This window comes from Oryzias latipes, chromosome 17, assembly GCF_053564925.1.
Source record: "Oryzias latipes strain Hd-rR chromosome 17, Olatipes_Hd-rR_3.1".
NCBI lineage: Eukaryota > Metazoa > Chordata > Actinopteri > Beloniformes > Adrianichthyidae > Oryzias > Oryzias latipes.
Window position 1 is genome coordinate 30,537,852 of NC_136253.1, and position 15,579 is coordinate 30,553,430.

The window sequence follows — 15,579 nt, forward strand, 5'->3', positions numbered from 1 at the left end:
ACACAGATTTGTGCCAGACGTGACTTTATATTAAAAAAAATCCTAAAAAGGTTTTCATACTTTGAAGTCTTTCCATGACCTCTGAGATTTTCAAAAATAAATTATTCGCGCAAAACCTACAATGATAACTTGATTTACCTAAAGCTTTGTTGTACCATCTTTTCTTGGTGCATAGGTCTCTGTACTCACTGCAGAGACAACAATGGAACATTTATTTTTGTATTTCTTTCTTTCACGTAAAAACGTTTTCACTGATTTGTAAAGACCATTTAGATGTATGGCTTTTTTTATGATACTTTGAAACCACAAGTATGTTTATACATGTGGGCATGTGTACATCTTATTTTAAATTGTATGGAAGTCTTTGTTTGCACCATGTCTTGTTGTTTGTTTTCTAAAAATGCTTTGAGAGGAACAAACCGAAGAAATACTGCATGGTTCTCTGTTAGAATGAGACACAAAGCAAGAATGTTCCAAGAAAAGCTAGATAAATTCTGGGAAACTAGATGTTATTGAACCACTCAGATTTTTAGATTTAAGTTGAGCGCTCTTTAAATAAATTGAAATGAACTGAATTGACTAAAACATCTGGGGTCAACAAATGTGTCATAAGTGTTTTCAGCAAAACAATGTAAAGCATTCAATTGCTGAACAGAGTCTCTGTATGTCATGAGATGTTAGTGTAGTTTAGTATGTGTGTGTATAAGTGTGTAGTTGTAGTTGTGACTATTTGGACCACCTTACCTTGTTGGGACAAATGAGCTTTAAGGGAGCATCTGATCAAGGTAGGTACAAACCTAAACAATCTCTATATCCTCTATATATCTTAAAGTTTGCAATCCACAGACATTATTTAATAGAAACAAAGTATTATATAAATAAATTCTATAAAAAGTTATTTTCTAAATCTTTACAGTTTAAGACCCACTCCATTGAAAATCACATACTTTAGTGTTTTAACATGTCCTTGTGGCATTTTTTTCTGATGATGAAGGACATATATTAAGAAATTAGGCACTGACTTGCATTTTTGAGTATTTCTTTATTCAAATTGCTGTGAATCAGAAGGAGCTAAAAAGAATTACTTTAAAAAAAGATTGCTTTTGTCAAGTAGAAAACACTTTGGGCGGGCAATAAGCTCCCTTCTTGCGGGCTTTTGATGCATCCAGTTGCAGACAAATAGATCCACGCACATCTTTGTTGTCCTCGTCTGAGCTGACATCTGGCTCAAAACGTAACGGCTGGATAGCTTCGATATTGCTTGCCATTTTGTTGCACTGGTTAGGGGTAAGCTAGCAGGAGAGTGTGTAAACAGAGACCTCTCAACAATGGAAAGGAGAAGGTGGAGGCAGGGTGACTCCTTGCCAATGGTACAGTCCACAACTCAGAAGCGAATTTTGAATGAACTACTGACACTCAACAGAAAGTATGTCTTAGAAAACAACATGCTTTTTTTGGCTAAAAACTGCATAATCATTATTGAAAGACCACTGAGAATGCTTTTAAAATAGCTCAAAAGATGAGCGGAGTGGGTCTTTAACTACATTGCCAATGTAAAAGGGAAATTGTTAAACCTGTCTAACTCTGGCACAAAACTCAAATGCTTTACACCAACGCCATGCCCACCAGAACTGTTGTGACATTTGTTTCCTCCAGCTTTTCCATGTTATTTTGATACAAAAAGGAGTAGGTCAGAGCCGATATGAGTGTCATATCACAGAAAATTGATCGATTGGTTTGAACGTCTGCCGTTACATAAATGCAGTGACAGAAAGAGCAGCAGTTGATTATCACATCAGACCAGCTATGAAGACTGTTTACTGGTATATGTTTAATTTTCAGCATCTGAGCAAAATAAACAAGCAAAACCTGCATCTTCATTTTCCCTAATTTGCTAAATCTGGAGAAAATGTGTAAAATATTTATAATGCATAATATAAGATCCTTTGTTCTTTGGTGTTTTTGACCTTCTTGTGTTTGGGTTTCCTGTGCAATGTCTCCTGAATTTACTTTGTTTTTTAATTGCATGAATTCTTTCTCGATTTTCTTGCTTTATTTTGAGAATACTCTGTCTTTTTGTATTGTGTTTATTTCCTGTTGCCTGGTCTCTGTTAATTGCTTCAGCTGTTTCTCATTAGCCATCAGTTTCCTCAGTATTTAGTCACCATGGTTTCCCTTCTATACTGCCAGATTTTGTCTTTGTTCAAAAAGCATTTCAGGTTTTACTCGCGTTTCAATATTCAGCAATTTAGTATTTCATAGTTAAGCTTAGTGGGTTTCTGTCTATCATTCACCAAGCTGTTTAGTTGGCCAAACAAACTTGGTTGATTGTGGTTAAAACAGAAAATGGTATTGGCAACACTTGAGTCAAGTAAATTCTTACCCGTCAACGTATTTTAAGGCGTGCCTCCTTAAAATGAAAAGGTGAGCCTCTGCAAATTCATCCTTGGGATTGTTTGCACAGAAAAGAAAATTCACTGCAAGAGTACAAATCAGCTGTCATGCTTCTGGAAACAAAAGTACTTTGGTTTAAAAAGTGCAAAACAATCCCCAAACAATGACAGCGGACCTTGTGAAGATGCAGGGAGAAAAAACAAAACAAAAGCATTTTCTTTTTCCACAAAACAAAAATAGGCTGACAGGTGAAAGAAGAAAGAAAATCTTTGCACTAAAGCTAGCATTACAAATACAAACCATAGCAGACAATGATACATTTAGTGGGATATCTTATTTTCTGTGGAAATGTGTGTGTGGTGGACTAGGTGTTTCCATTTTAATAGTTTGGTCGTGATGATCATGGTAAATAATGGTGCGACAAACAGGGACTGAAATCACCATCTAAACTGTGAAGCAGAAGGTGGCAGCATCATGTTGTGGGGGTGCTTCGCTCCCCAAAGGAGTTATGAGTCATAAACATGTTGTCAACAAGAAAAGGGGAACTTACTTGGCCATCTAAAGCGGCTTCCTGACACATCAGCTGTTGAAGCTGTACTAAAAAAAACACGACTTTTTTGGCTCCTAGAAGCTGTTGCAAAGTCACACAATGACAACTTAGAAAAGTTACAGGACTTGGACCGACGAAGTTCTGACCTCAGTCTAAAGAAAAGAAATCTTGTGGTCAGTCTTGGAAAAACATGTGTGAGCAAGAACTTCTTCAAACCCAATTAAGTTGCATCAGTCCTGACAGGAGAAATGGACCAAAGAGAGAAGCACGTGGATGGACTGCAGAAAGCTTTGACCCAGTGTTAAACAATTTAAAGCTGATACCAAGAAAATGTGTGCAAACTCTTGAATCACCAGGATGTGGATAAACAAACCAAACTGAAGAGATCCTCCCACGTGTGTTGACTTATCTCATACACTAAAATAAGGCGGTTATCTCAGACCTTAGGTGAGTCATAACTTTGGACAGTTTGCAGTAAGGATGGGGAGATAAAAATGTTAAAAAACTAAAACATATTCTATTTTCCAGGGAAATAGTTATAATATATTCAGTTTGTTATTTTCTGATAAAGATGGGCGTTAAATGTCAGGAGATTTTCCATTCTGGTTTTTAAAAGAACGTGTACGCCTGTGGACTCAGATGGCCTTGCAGTTTCTAAAAGTTACTCTTTAGCTAAATGCAGTGGCCTCTTGAATTTGGTTAATACCATAAAGATTTTAGGTGCAGATAATATGTACACACTGGGAAACATGGATTCTGGACTGTCACTACCAGATACAAGAGCATTTTTCACAGTTAAAGGAGGCTTGGTGCAAAATATCAAACCGCTGCAAATCTAGCTTTAGGCTTTTTCATTCTCAGCTCTATTCAGAAATATTAAATACTTGGTGTCATATAATTCCAGCCAAATACAAACTGCAATTATTAAATTCTCCTCCATCATCACTTTTCAAACAGTTGGCACTTCTGTGAATTAAAAGAAAAACAAAAAAAAAACACTATCCATGCGTCATTTCCAAATCCGAGTCCTACTTTGCTCTGGTGGAGGCATGCTGGAAGGCAGTTACTAAGGAAATGACGAAGAAGGTATGCTGATAAGCGTTTATGACAAAAAGTCTGAAAAGCAATGTGTATCACATTAAAAGTTGTTTTAATAAGCCCGCCTTCATCCGACCACATTAGCTCTGTTAGTTTCGTTGTCTTATTGTTTCTTCACATTTCTCCACGAATCTCTCTTTACATTGTGATGTCCGGCTTTTTTGGTCCAGTTCTTCCACTCCGAGCACGGAGACCATTCAGACTGAGAAACTCAAAGTGAACCAGAGCTCAGCCCGATTGGGATTGAACCAAGACCACCTGGAAAGATGGGTCAGAGAGCGGATCGTGGTCCCAGACTATGGTCCGCTTGGGTGTATTCAGAATGACTATGTAACAAATATGGTTCACCACCAGTCTGTGAATGTGTGTGTGACTGGGAGAATGGGTCCGTGACTGTAAAGCGCTTTGTCCTTGTAGGAAGAAAGGCCCTATATAAGTACACGCCATTTACCAGTTTAAGCTAACCAAATGTCCAGTGTGAATACACCCTGAGAGTTTTTAAAGGTGGAAGCTTGAATTTTATTTACGTGGACTTTTGATTGGAAGTGCCCGGTGTGAACGCAGCATCAGTGGGACAGGGCAACATCTGCTCTCTCTGTGCATTTGTTTGCCCATAATGCATTTCTTCAATGAAATAAACATACTGAGTGAGGCATTCATTTCTCTGCTTTGGCTGGTTGTTTGTGCTGCAAGTCATTTCCAGTATGATGTGTGTGTGTGTGAGTGAAAGATCAGAAAACAGGACAGAAATACTGAGAGATGTTTTGAAATCCTCAAACGTGTGAAGCTCTCCTGTACTCCCTTCACTCTAGCAGTTGTTAACAGGTTATTATGGCTGTAATGAAAGGCAGAAATGAATCTCAGCAATGCGCCTAAAAAGCCATTTAACTTTATAATGAGCAGTCTGTATACCAACATAAATAAACCTCTGAAGATTTCCTCCAGTACGCCAACAACTGAATCTTTCTTTTTTATCTCTGCCATCCATGAGAGACATGTAAATCAGCAGCGGGACCCAAAAAGACCCACTGTGGCACTTGTGAAATCTCTCCGGAGGAGAATACCTGTGCTTGGACCTCAGACTTCAAAAGGATGGTGCTTGTAAAAACTTTCCTCGACAGAGAGTAAAAACGTTCCCATTAAAAGCCACCAGGCATCTGAAGCTTCATCTTCACAAAGAGCCGAGGTGAAGAGGTCGAAACCAAAGAGGCAGGTATTTTTAAAAACGCTGGCCTGAGGAGAAATTAGTCAGCGCGGGGTGAAAACTCATTTAACATCATCCAGCTGCTGAGTGGATCCGCTTTGCACCTTCTCAGAGCAGCTCGGGCAACTTCCTATTAGCTTCAATTACCAGAGTGAGTTATTTATTATATCATGGGAATTTTTTCATTTGAATTTAAAGGCGTAAAGAGATCAAAAGAAGCTGTTAATTGCTGTTTGTCACTGTTTACTGTCTGACACATGCCTGAACTGACTAATGACTTTAAGTTGCTGCTTTACAGTCTGGTTCTGTAACTCCTCCAACAGCACTGCACATGTCAGAGACATAATAGGATGATTAAAGTGTGCTTGAACTGATGTGAACTCTCAGAGCATGTCTTTGACAATGCATGAGGGGAAACCTGATGTTGGACCAAGCTTTGGAGTGTTTTTTTATTTAGGACGGCCTGATGGCTTGTCACTTTAGTTCTCTGCTATCCATACAAATGATTGGATACAATGGAGTCAGTAGACAGGAAAGTCTGGCCTCTTTTTCATTCACATACGCAAAATCTAACAACCACGCAGTACAATCAGCTGCACAATGGCGCCACGCAGCCTTTAGCAGGCTTCTAAATCGCTGATCATGAAGGTCCCCAACTCCAGTCACCACCACAAGAACCAAATTATCTTTGTTCAGAGAGAAATTGTCCATTTATTGCGTGAATGTTGCCCAGGGACCGAAACCTTAATGACAAAAGGGTGATGGGAATGTCGAGCGTTAAAAAGCCTGAATAAATCTAATGCTTCTCGGGGGATTCTTTGTTTCCCACTTATTCTATGGTGGTCTTCCTTCTAGCATTTTTTTATTTATTTTTTTCATTTTCAATTTCACAGGAGAATAGAAATATCAAAAGTATTACTCTGGAGTGAGAATCTGGCTAATGTAACTGCGTCTTTTAGCCATTCCAAATGTGATGCGTGAGCGTGAGGGAGAAAGAAAGCCTCTGTGTGTTTGAATGCGCATGCATACTTTATGGTAACATGTCCTTTTTTGGAGCACATCAACCTTTCATGCACGAAAAACCACAGTGAGATGAGAAATGTCTTCCGTGCACTGGCAGGCTGCACAGAGTATCATTGAACACTGGGGTACAAGCTGAGAATCTCATGCTCAGCTGATATGCATCTCATGAAAGAAGCAGCGTTCGTCATTTTCCTCTGTGCTCGGCGTCCCTCTTTCCCTCCCCAGCTCTGTGGCTGTGGTGTCACGGCAGTGCGCGGGCTGAGAATAATTGCAGGACGGGGTCTGATAAACGCGACTTGATGAATTAGTCTCGCTTACAGAGGGAGAACAATATCTAGTGAAACAGAGGGTGAGCCAAGGGAGAGATATCTGCCTCCAGTCAGTGGGAGTGCAAAGGGCTGTAGATCAAGGCTGAGTGTGAGCAGAATCCCCCCCGAAAAAAAAAAAAAATAAGGGCAGGCCCCCCCAACACTCTACAAACAACCCAATACAATATTACAGTTAGAGGGCAACCATGTAGAAATCAAACTGATTGATTTTGCACAAGTGACTGAGTCTATACACAAAAACATTGGAGAGCTCGTACCCCGGTGTGTGCTCTCTGTCATCCCAACTACTAACTTATTCATTTGAAGGTACCAAGCAGGGGCCGGGGAACCACATGCAATATGCTCGTGCTGCTCAGGGCCACAGATTTCTATTGATAGCGTGGGTAGCATCCATCTTCCTAAAGTCCAGCAAAGGTCAGAAACAGCATAACTCAGGAGAAAGTTTGCATTAGATTCTGGTCTGTATTCTGCACGCTTACTGTCAACCAGCCCCACCACGGAGGCTGAATGTGCTACTGTGACACTTGCTCAGCCATCTGCACATGCAGGGGGAGCTGAAGATGGCTGTCTTGTAAATCTGCTATGGTGAGGAGGTGACGGTGGAAGCGTTGTTTCACAGTCAATAAAAGTGGCCCGTTGGTGCTTGTAAGAACAGCAATCTGCAGCCATTTCCTGAGGAGAGCCTCCCACCCAGAGAAGACACCAGGTATTATGAGCCCAGCCCCTTCTCACAGTTTCAGTCTGAATAAAATCCTAAAACAGTAATCTGGCAGGAGCAAACTTAACTATCAGATGGGTGAAGGAAGATGTGACACCTTTGCACAGCACAATGCAAGAAAACCTTCATTTTTTCTACTGTTTTGTCTCACAGAGATGTTAACTTTTTTTGTTTTTCACGTGTTTGTCACATTTGTAAAAAATAAAAATAAAACATTCCTGAATCTGCAGACGAAGCTGCTTAAATCTCTGTCCTACTTAATTAGCTTTTCAAATCATTTGTGCTAATTTAAATTCCCTTGCATTACTATTTTTATCTATTTGTCAGCTATCTCAAATGTGTAAATGAGACGCTGTTTAGAGCAATTACTTCACCCAGGCGCTTCACCATACGCCAAACAGATGATGAAAATATGCTTCTTACACAATGGTGTTTAATTAGTGCTCAGTCCATCTATTCCAACAATTATTATCCTCAAAACACTGCCTATTGTCTTTGATTTTCCATGTAATGCATCCCAGCAGCACCCCTGATTCAAGCAGCTTCTTTTCATTACATTATTACAGTCCCGGCCAGAACATGTCTATAAAAGGAAGAGAACTGTGTGTTTTTTGGTGTGGATATTGAATGAGCCAAGCAGTAGCCTTTATGTCCTGGGCTCTCTTAGATTGCCAGCGTTCCTTCGGGGATAATCCATGTTGTGAAATTGAAGTGAGGTGCTGGAATATCAATTCTTTTTTTCCCTGCTGAGAGAAAAAAAAAGAGGAAGAAAAAGAAAAAAAGAAATGAGACTTGACAGCTTGGTAGATTTGAACTCGTTGGAGCAATCTAAACATCAAGATGACAATACAGCAGGACTGCAGGTGAGTTAAAGCCAGGCAGGAGATGAGTCTCCACTGCAGAGGATGCTGTTGCAACCTAGATGTTGATTATCCTTTGTTTGAAAAAAGTCCTTTGAATAGAAGATAGAGCCAGAAGATTTGGGCAAGAACTAGAAATGAGGTAATTCTGCTGCAGCTTTAAGCTTCCATTAAAAAAAAAAAGTGTTTTTAATCCTTATATAAAACCCAGAGGTAAAATTCTGTTTAAATCCCTGCATCTGATATGAGTTTTGCACTCATCTTCTTAAATAAGTGACGGGTTTAATTTAAATTATGTGCAGCTTCAGACTTTTTAATTAGTCCTTTCTGTGACACTTTTTAGTTTCAAGCATAAACATATTTTATGTTTTTTATTAAAGACTTTTGGCTTTTTTTAGACAAATTCTGTCTAAGTTTTAATACAAATGAAAGCCAGAATGTTTGCATGTGTGCTGTTTTTTGCCTGATAACGAGTTAACAGGTAAAATAAAACGCACTTTCTTTAGCGTTTGTTATGGAAACATTGCTCCTCATCTTTTCTGCAGCATCAATCCTCTCCAATTCTCAGAAAACAAAAATGTCAAATACTGCAGTATCTGCTCAGCGTTCTGCTTCGACACACACTTCCAAAGCCACAATAATAATTTCATGAAGCTCCTCCATGACAGAGAGTCACTAAACACATCTGTGTCTGCTCAAGATCAAAGCAAGGAAAGTACTTAGCCAAAGGTTCAACTGGTGTGACCCTTTCCGCGAGGAAGGCGGAGGCAAAGGCAAAGCAACAAAACCCAGCCATTTGCTTTATAAAAATAACCCAAAGTGAAAGGAAGTGATTTGGGAAAGCAAAGCTGATTCAGCTGCAGTTTAAACTACACCTCGAGGTCAGACGGTTTGTTGTTTAACATCAAATCTGGCTCCCCACCATAACATTTCATGTTGCTCCTGGCCAATAGAGTGCAGAGGTATGCATGATCTGAGATAAGTGCTGCTCTCCAGACAAGGTTAACGGAAAACAAAGACCGTAAGAGTCACTTCTTGGCTCGTGCAGGAATGTGTATGAAGACTGCAGGAATCCTGGGAGCCACAGGAAGTGGTTATCACCAGTGACAATATTTTTATCAACCCTAAAAGAATGCCGTGGTTGTGTCTATTGCAAGGATCACCAATCAAAACGTGTGTGATTTGGTTTCAATAACTCAAATCCTCACATTTCAATGATCGCTCTGATACTCACTATTTTGGACACAGAAGGAAAGGAAAAAGATGACGGATAAAACGGTGGATTTTCCTGTCTGGCGGATTAGCAGATAGTTATTCGGTTTCAACCACAATACAGTTTAACATTCTTTCTCATTTTCATTTCGCCAAATGTCGGATGCACAGAATCGCTTATGTGCTCGGAGGAGCTCTTTGCCTGGAGGTTAAGTCCAATCTGACCCGAAGTGATCAACAGAACAAATCCTTGATAGCAGACAGGTGGTGCATGGATTTTAGTTCTCTATGTGCCTTCTTCGGTTTTTAAACTTCTTTTTTTTTGCCATCAGTGGCTTTAACCCCCTCCTTCCCTTAAAAAAAAAAAAGGATTGTTCTAAAGATTGAAATCAATTCTTGACAAGAAGGCTGAGCTGAACAAAATAAAGAGGCAGGGCATTTTAGCTCCAAAATTAGCATTTTATTCCGATGGCTGGGGTCAGTTTTATAACTTGTTATTCAGTACACATAGTTATCCACAAGGCTTAAGTCCAAAACCTTTCTCAGTCTTAAAGCTGATTCAGTAATTAGTGCCTGTTATCCCACCCCCACCCCATCTTTTTGGTACAAATTGAACATTTGTGCTGACAAAGTCACTAATTTTCCAGTTTTTTTATTTAACCTTTTTTTATATATTTATTTTTATACAAAAGAAATTCTTAAGTTCTACACATTTAATGTCACCCAGTTTTTAATTTTTTCTTCCACTTTGCAAATAAATTTGGGAAACAACATTTTTTTTTGTTCAATTTTTGTTGTCATGAAAAGATAAAAACATGCAAAAAACTTTGAATTTGTAGTCCAAATTATACATTTACAAGCTTGGAACTTTTTCATTTTACTACATCAAAAAAAAATTAAAAAAAAATTAAAAGGAAAAAAAAAACATTATGTACACACATCTTTTTACATTAAAGTAAAACTTGAAAATATCAGATGATGACTAAGGCAAATGAAGTGTACATAGACCAAAACTTATTTGTCGTTTCTGTGAAATACTACATCACTTCAAGGGAAGAAAATAAAAAAATAAAGAAAGAATCAGCTAAAAAGTATGAATCATAACTCCCTTTTTCTGCAACCAGCTGCATAATTTTTAGTGAGTAAGTCTAACGTCTAGCATACTGTACAGTGCTGTTCTTGTTTTTTTTTCTTATCATTCAAACTGAGATGTTCCATCATTCCTTTGCTTAGGTGATTTATTTAAATAATCTTCAACAAACAGGAGCGTTGTGTCACCAAAAAGAAAAAGAAAAAAAAAAAACAAAGAGATAAAAAAAAAAGTGTGTTACATAATTTCTTTGAAATCACTCCAAAAGTCAGTACCATTAAAGCCTTGAACATACAACTAATCGATTTGATCAGGAAAAACAAAGAAAATGAAAAATAAATGTACAAAAAGGCACATTATATCCCAGTGCTTCTGTACTGTGAAATTCAAGTGTAACTGAGCGCATTCAATACAGACAATCTGAGGGTGACAGTCCATCAGTGTTCCGTCTCACCTCCTCCTCCTCCTCCTCATCTGGACCACAGCCTATGCCTAAGCTTTCAACAAGCATATGATGCGTAGACTACAACAATAAGCCTAGGTTGGTTGTTTTAGAAAAAATTCTGTATCAATTTTTTTAGATTTTTGTATCTTTAGAGTCACAGTTCTGCCGTTCTCATGGGGAATATCAGAAGCTGTCCGTGTCCTTCAGCAGGAAATACTTCCTTTTCTTTATCTTTTCATCCTTCCAGGTGTGGCTCCTTTGTCTTAGTCATCGCTCCCACCGTACATGTCTGCCAGTTTTCTGAAGCGAGGGCCCCAGTCGTTGAGATAATCGTAGTCCTGGTCGCCCCCGCTGCTGGAGGAGTTGAGCGAACTTAGGGAACCGGCTGTGGAGCCGCTGCCCTCGTAATCGAACACTAGCAGGGAGTCGTAGGGGGGAGCAGTGGGGTCATTGTCTGCCGCCTTCAGTCCCTGGAAATAAAACAACGGTTAGATGAGACGATTCAACCACACTGCGGTCTGCACACAGACGCTGCTGCCAACGAGGAGCTGGCCACATAAACACTGCTGCCTCACACCTGCTGCTTCACAGAAAAAAGGCTCATCTATCCTAAAACCTGTCAACAGGGCTCCCTCCGTTTATTCTGGAAATCCGTTTCTTGTCTCGATTAATCAAGTTTTAGTTCCTATCGCTTTCCTGCTTTACTTAGATCCTCCTTTCTAGGATGACTTAGCAAATGCGTGATTAAAACCCAAGGCAGAGCCTTTCCTTGACCCCTTTTCTAATTCAATTTTCAGAGAAAATCAAAGGATTAATGGCATTTCAGGGGAAAGAGGCGACAGGGTGCGAGGTGGAATTAGTTTACTCATAAAATATGAAAATTTGACCCCAATAATTGCTTTGTAAGCAGTGTGGCATCCTAAACACTCAAGCTAAGAAATGCAGAAATTCAAGAGCTAAAACAGAGGTGATAAAAAAATGTCCTGGGGCATTAACTGTCTGATTGGTCAAACAGCTTCTCTAAATGCCTGGAAGCATCTCTTCCTTCAGTGCCAGCCGTAACTGAACCCCATGCCCTCTCTTGACTCACACAGACAGTACAACTTTGATATTTGTCATGTGTCCTCTAACTGAAAATACCTTTAATATTTCATCCCTGTGTGGCTGTATGGGGTAGAAGCCGGCACTGAGCTGGGCCCGGCCCTGGATGGGGGGACGTGTGTACTGCCACGCATGCGTATCTCCGTCTTATCTTAAGTCTCGTGGTGCTGGTGGGGGTGGTTCTATTTTGAAGACTGCACTTGACATTCCCAGAAATCCTCATAGCGTCGCAAGAGGTCCTTATGGATTCCTATTGATTTCCAGCCTCACTCTCTTTTAGGACTCAGAAAACACCTCGGACTGCTAACCTCATGAGTTGAGTTTGGTCATGAACCACTTTTGGATACAGGCCTGGTTTTCTTCTCTTTTATTGCTACACGTTAGGACAGCAAACAAATAATACATGAATTAAAAGAAGCCAAGAAGAAAAACACGGAGAAGTGAGAGCTCTGCTCATCGGGAACTCGTCAAAGATTTATTGCTTCCTCTCTGCCGCCACAATCATGTTGGATAGCTCTCAAATAAAAAGATGAATTGAATTAAAGTGGCTGAGCACTTAGCCATTATTTTCCACTTGTTAGCATTTGTTAAGTATTTGCTCAGGGCTGCAGGGCTGATAATTTCAGAGAAATATGACAGATGGATCATTTATTACAATACAATATTCCTAATAGCTCTGCTGGTTATAGGCTGTTCCATCTACAAGCAAAAGCCCACCGGCTGTATCATAATGTCGGTCAATTGCTGAACTGCTTTCTTAATTTCATTACAAGGGTTGGCCTCTCTAATCGAAAGCATAGATAGTTAACTGTTCTCCATGTTTGGAGTCACTCTGTCCCGCTGATAACAAAAGGACGAGTGATCAAATCCGCTGCTATCTCAGCTCCCAAATAATATTCAAGGGAAAGACAGGAGCCACTATAGCCAACACTGAAACTAATCACTTCAGCTGTGTAAGCCTGTGCCCACCTGTGAATGACAGTGACCACGGCAAGGTGGTGCTAATATATTTACCCCCCTGTGCGAGAAAAGAACTTCACTAATAAACTTCATTTATCTGATTAAAGTCCTTCTGCTTTCTGCATGATTGTTTTGTTTTTTAACGAAATTATTCAATTATGGGCCCCCCCTCCCCATCTTTAGGATTGGGATTTGGCACCATTCCCTCCCCCCACTCGTATCTGTCTCTTCCCCAGGTTTAACAAAAAGCCTGATCAACAAGGTTGGATTCTGGCACCATGTGTTCACTGGACAAACAAATGCTGATCCTTCACATTAAGGTCCCACTCTGATCCTCCTCTGATCTATCTTAAAAGCATTCCCAGTGGTTTTCTAATTATGATTACGCTGTTTTTAACCCAAATAATAATAAAAAACTGTGTCATTTTCTGGCAGGAGGTTATTAGAAATTCACCTCTAAGTCATAACCCAGGGCTTATTCCCCCTCCACTTTACCTGTTGCTGACAGCTCTCTGGTTACACGCTCTCCAGTTAGCTTACAGCCCCTCACACCCCTAACCTAACATTACACGTGCAACAAAAATGGCGAGCATTACGGAAGTCCAGTTTTGAGCCAGATGCCAGCTTGGACGAGGCAAACTGAGACGTCCATGGATCTATTTGTCTACAAGTGGAGGCAGCGCGGTTAGGCTGCAGCTCACCGCTCCCCCAGGGGATGGGTCAAATGCGGAGAAGAATTTCCCCATTGTGGGATAAATAAAGTACCTATGTTTTTTTTTTTTTTTTTATCAGAATGGGAGCTTTTGGCGCGCCCAGCGTTTGATTTATACAAACAAAAAGATCACATTAACAAATATGATCTTTTTCAAAGAGCTTTTTTTTTTTTTCATCTGGTCCTGATTCACATCATAAAAAAATACAACAAATATGCAATTTTGAGCTTCATTATCTTAAAAAATGTCCTCCATCATCCCAAAAATCCCACAAGGACGTGTTAAAACCACAAGTTTCATCAGAGTGGGTCTTGTGAACTACTAACTTCCCCTGGATATGGAGTATTTTCCAGGTCAGGAGGCTTCAAAAAATCTAAAAGATTTCATCATAATGACAAGTAAAAGTAAACCACATGAAGGATGATGAACAATTTTCAAGCCATTCTCTTCCACACACTGCAAATTATTAAATTTCACTCCATATCAGCTGTTAGGACAAGTGTATTAGGTGTAATCATGAGTCACGGTGAAAGAGAATGGATGGTGCCAGGGTAAAGGGATCTGGGAAATAAATGGCTGGGCAGCAGAGCTGAAAGAGCAAGCTCTAATCTAAAAACATGGGTGCCATCCAAAAACTAGGAGCGAACTCCATTTGTAATGCTGTGAAACTCTTGTCTGTTGGAGCTTGTGAAAAATATATGACTGCTCTTTTCATTTCACATTCTCCCTTCATGCTGAAGTCAATGATGGCCTGAGGCAAACCAGAGCACTCAGAGCAGTGCACGCTGATAGAAAGCTAAAGTATTCCTTCTCTCATCTTCTATTTCTATGCTGACACATCTATATCTCCACTTTGGCACAAAGGAGGGGGGGTAACAATTATATCTCAGTGAGTTAGCATCATGTACATAGTGGGCTTTGTACCAGTCAGAGCGGATATATGTGAAATTAAAAAAGTTTTTTAAAAGTCTACAGTGAAAAGATGAGAAGTATTTTGATTAATAATTAAATTTGAAGTATTTTCTCTATCTCAAAGATAATAATAACTCAGTAATAGGAACCAAATTCGTTGTTTGGAAACAAATTCCTTATTCGAACAGCGTCGGACTTTAGTAATCAAACTGATATTGTGCCATAAGCTTGTGAGGATGGGAGTTTTACCTCGTTGATGAAATCTCCGATGTCTCCAGGATGGGGTGCTGCTGACCTCATGGGATACTGAGGCTCGGGGTGGAGGGGTCTCTCGTCTAGACGGCGGATTCCCACCGGCTTGATGGCATCGGGCTCTAACGTGTCTGGCTGCTGAAGCTGACTCAGATCGTAATCCTGGAGAACACATAGACAGATGGGACTTAGCTGAGCAGCATGACAAGACCCCAAACCAAGTGTGATGATTTAAATTAATAAGCACACTCTGTGCTGTAAAGAGGACAACGTTACACTCAAGGGAGAGGAAGATTTTTTTTTTTTAAATGCATAACCAAGAAGAAAACTTTACTCTTTTTTTTTTGTCTGCGAAGAATGAGATTAGAGACAACTTGACACATAAAGAACCAGTTCTGAGGACCACAACGTACACCGCAGAGAGTCTGTACTTGTGGCGTTTGCTGCAGGAAGCATGTGCAGGCCACTGTTTTCCTCTAATCAATGCCCAGACACGGGATGCTGGATATACATAAGCCATTGCTAATCCTATTAACATTACCAAGGCAACCTGGATGGCTCGTAGTTTGTGCAAAGTCATGGGCAGCGGACAAGAAGGAGAAAGAAGGAAGAGAGGAAAGGGGCTCGGAGAGGAAGAAGCCGTGGTAAAGAGCTGAGCAGTTGAGCTGAATGACTGCATGGTATCAGGGAGACGGCAGAATGATAGAGATAATGCCAT

The 15,579-nt window shown here is 40.0% G+C and overlaps 1 protein-coding gene across 1 annotated transcript in view; it reads right to left on the bottom strand.

Annotated features, from left to right (window-relative positions):
* Nucleotides 1-9,841: 9,841 nt before the first annotated feature.
* cdh2 (cadherin 2, type 1, N-cadherin (neuronal)) overlaps nt 9,842-15,579 on the bottom strand; it is a 59,437-nt gene continuing 53,699 nt past the window's right edge. Inside the window, 2 exon segments of the mRNA NM_001305400.1 lie at nt 9,842-11,393; nt 14,859-15,023. Of these exon segments, the coding sequence (NP_001292329.1) occupies nt 11,187-11,393; nt 14,859-15,023 (372 nt within the window). The 3' untranslated portion in view covers nt 9,842-11,186.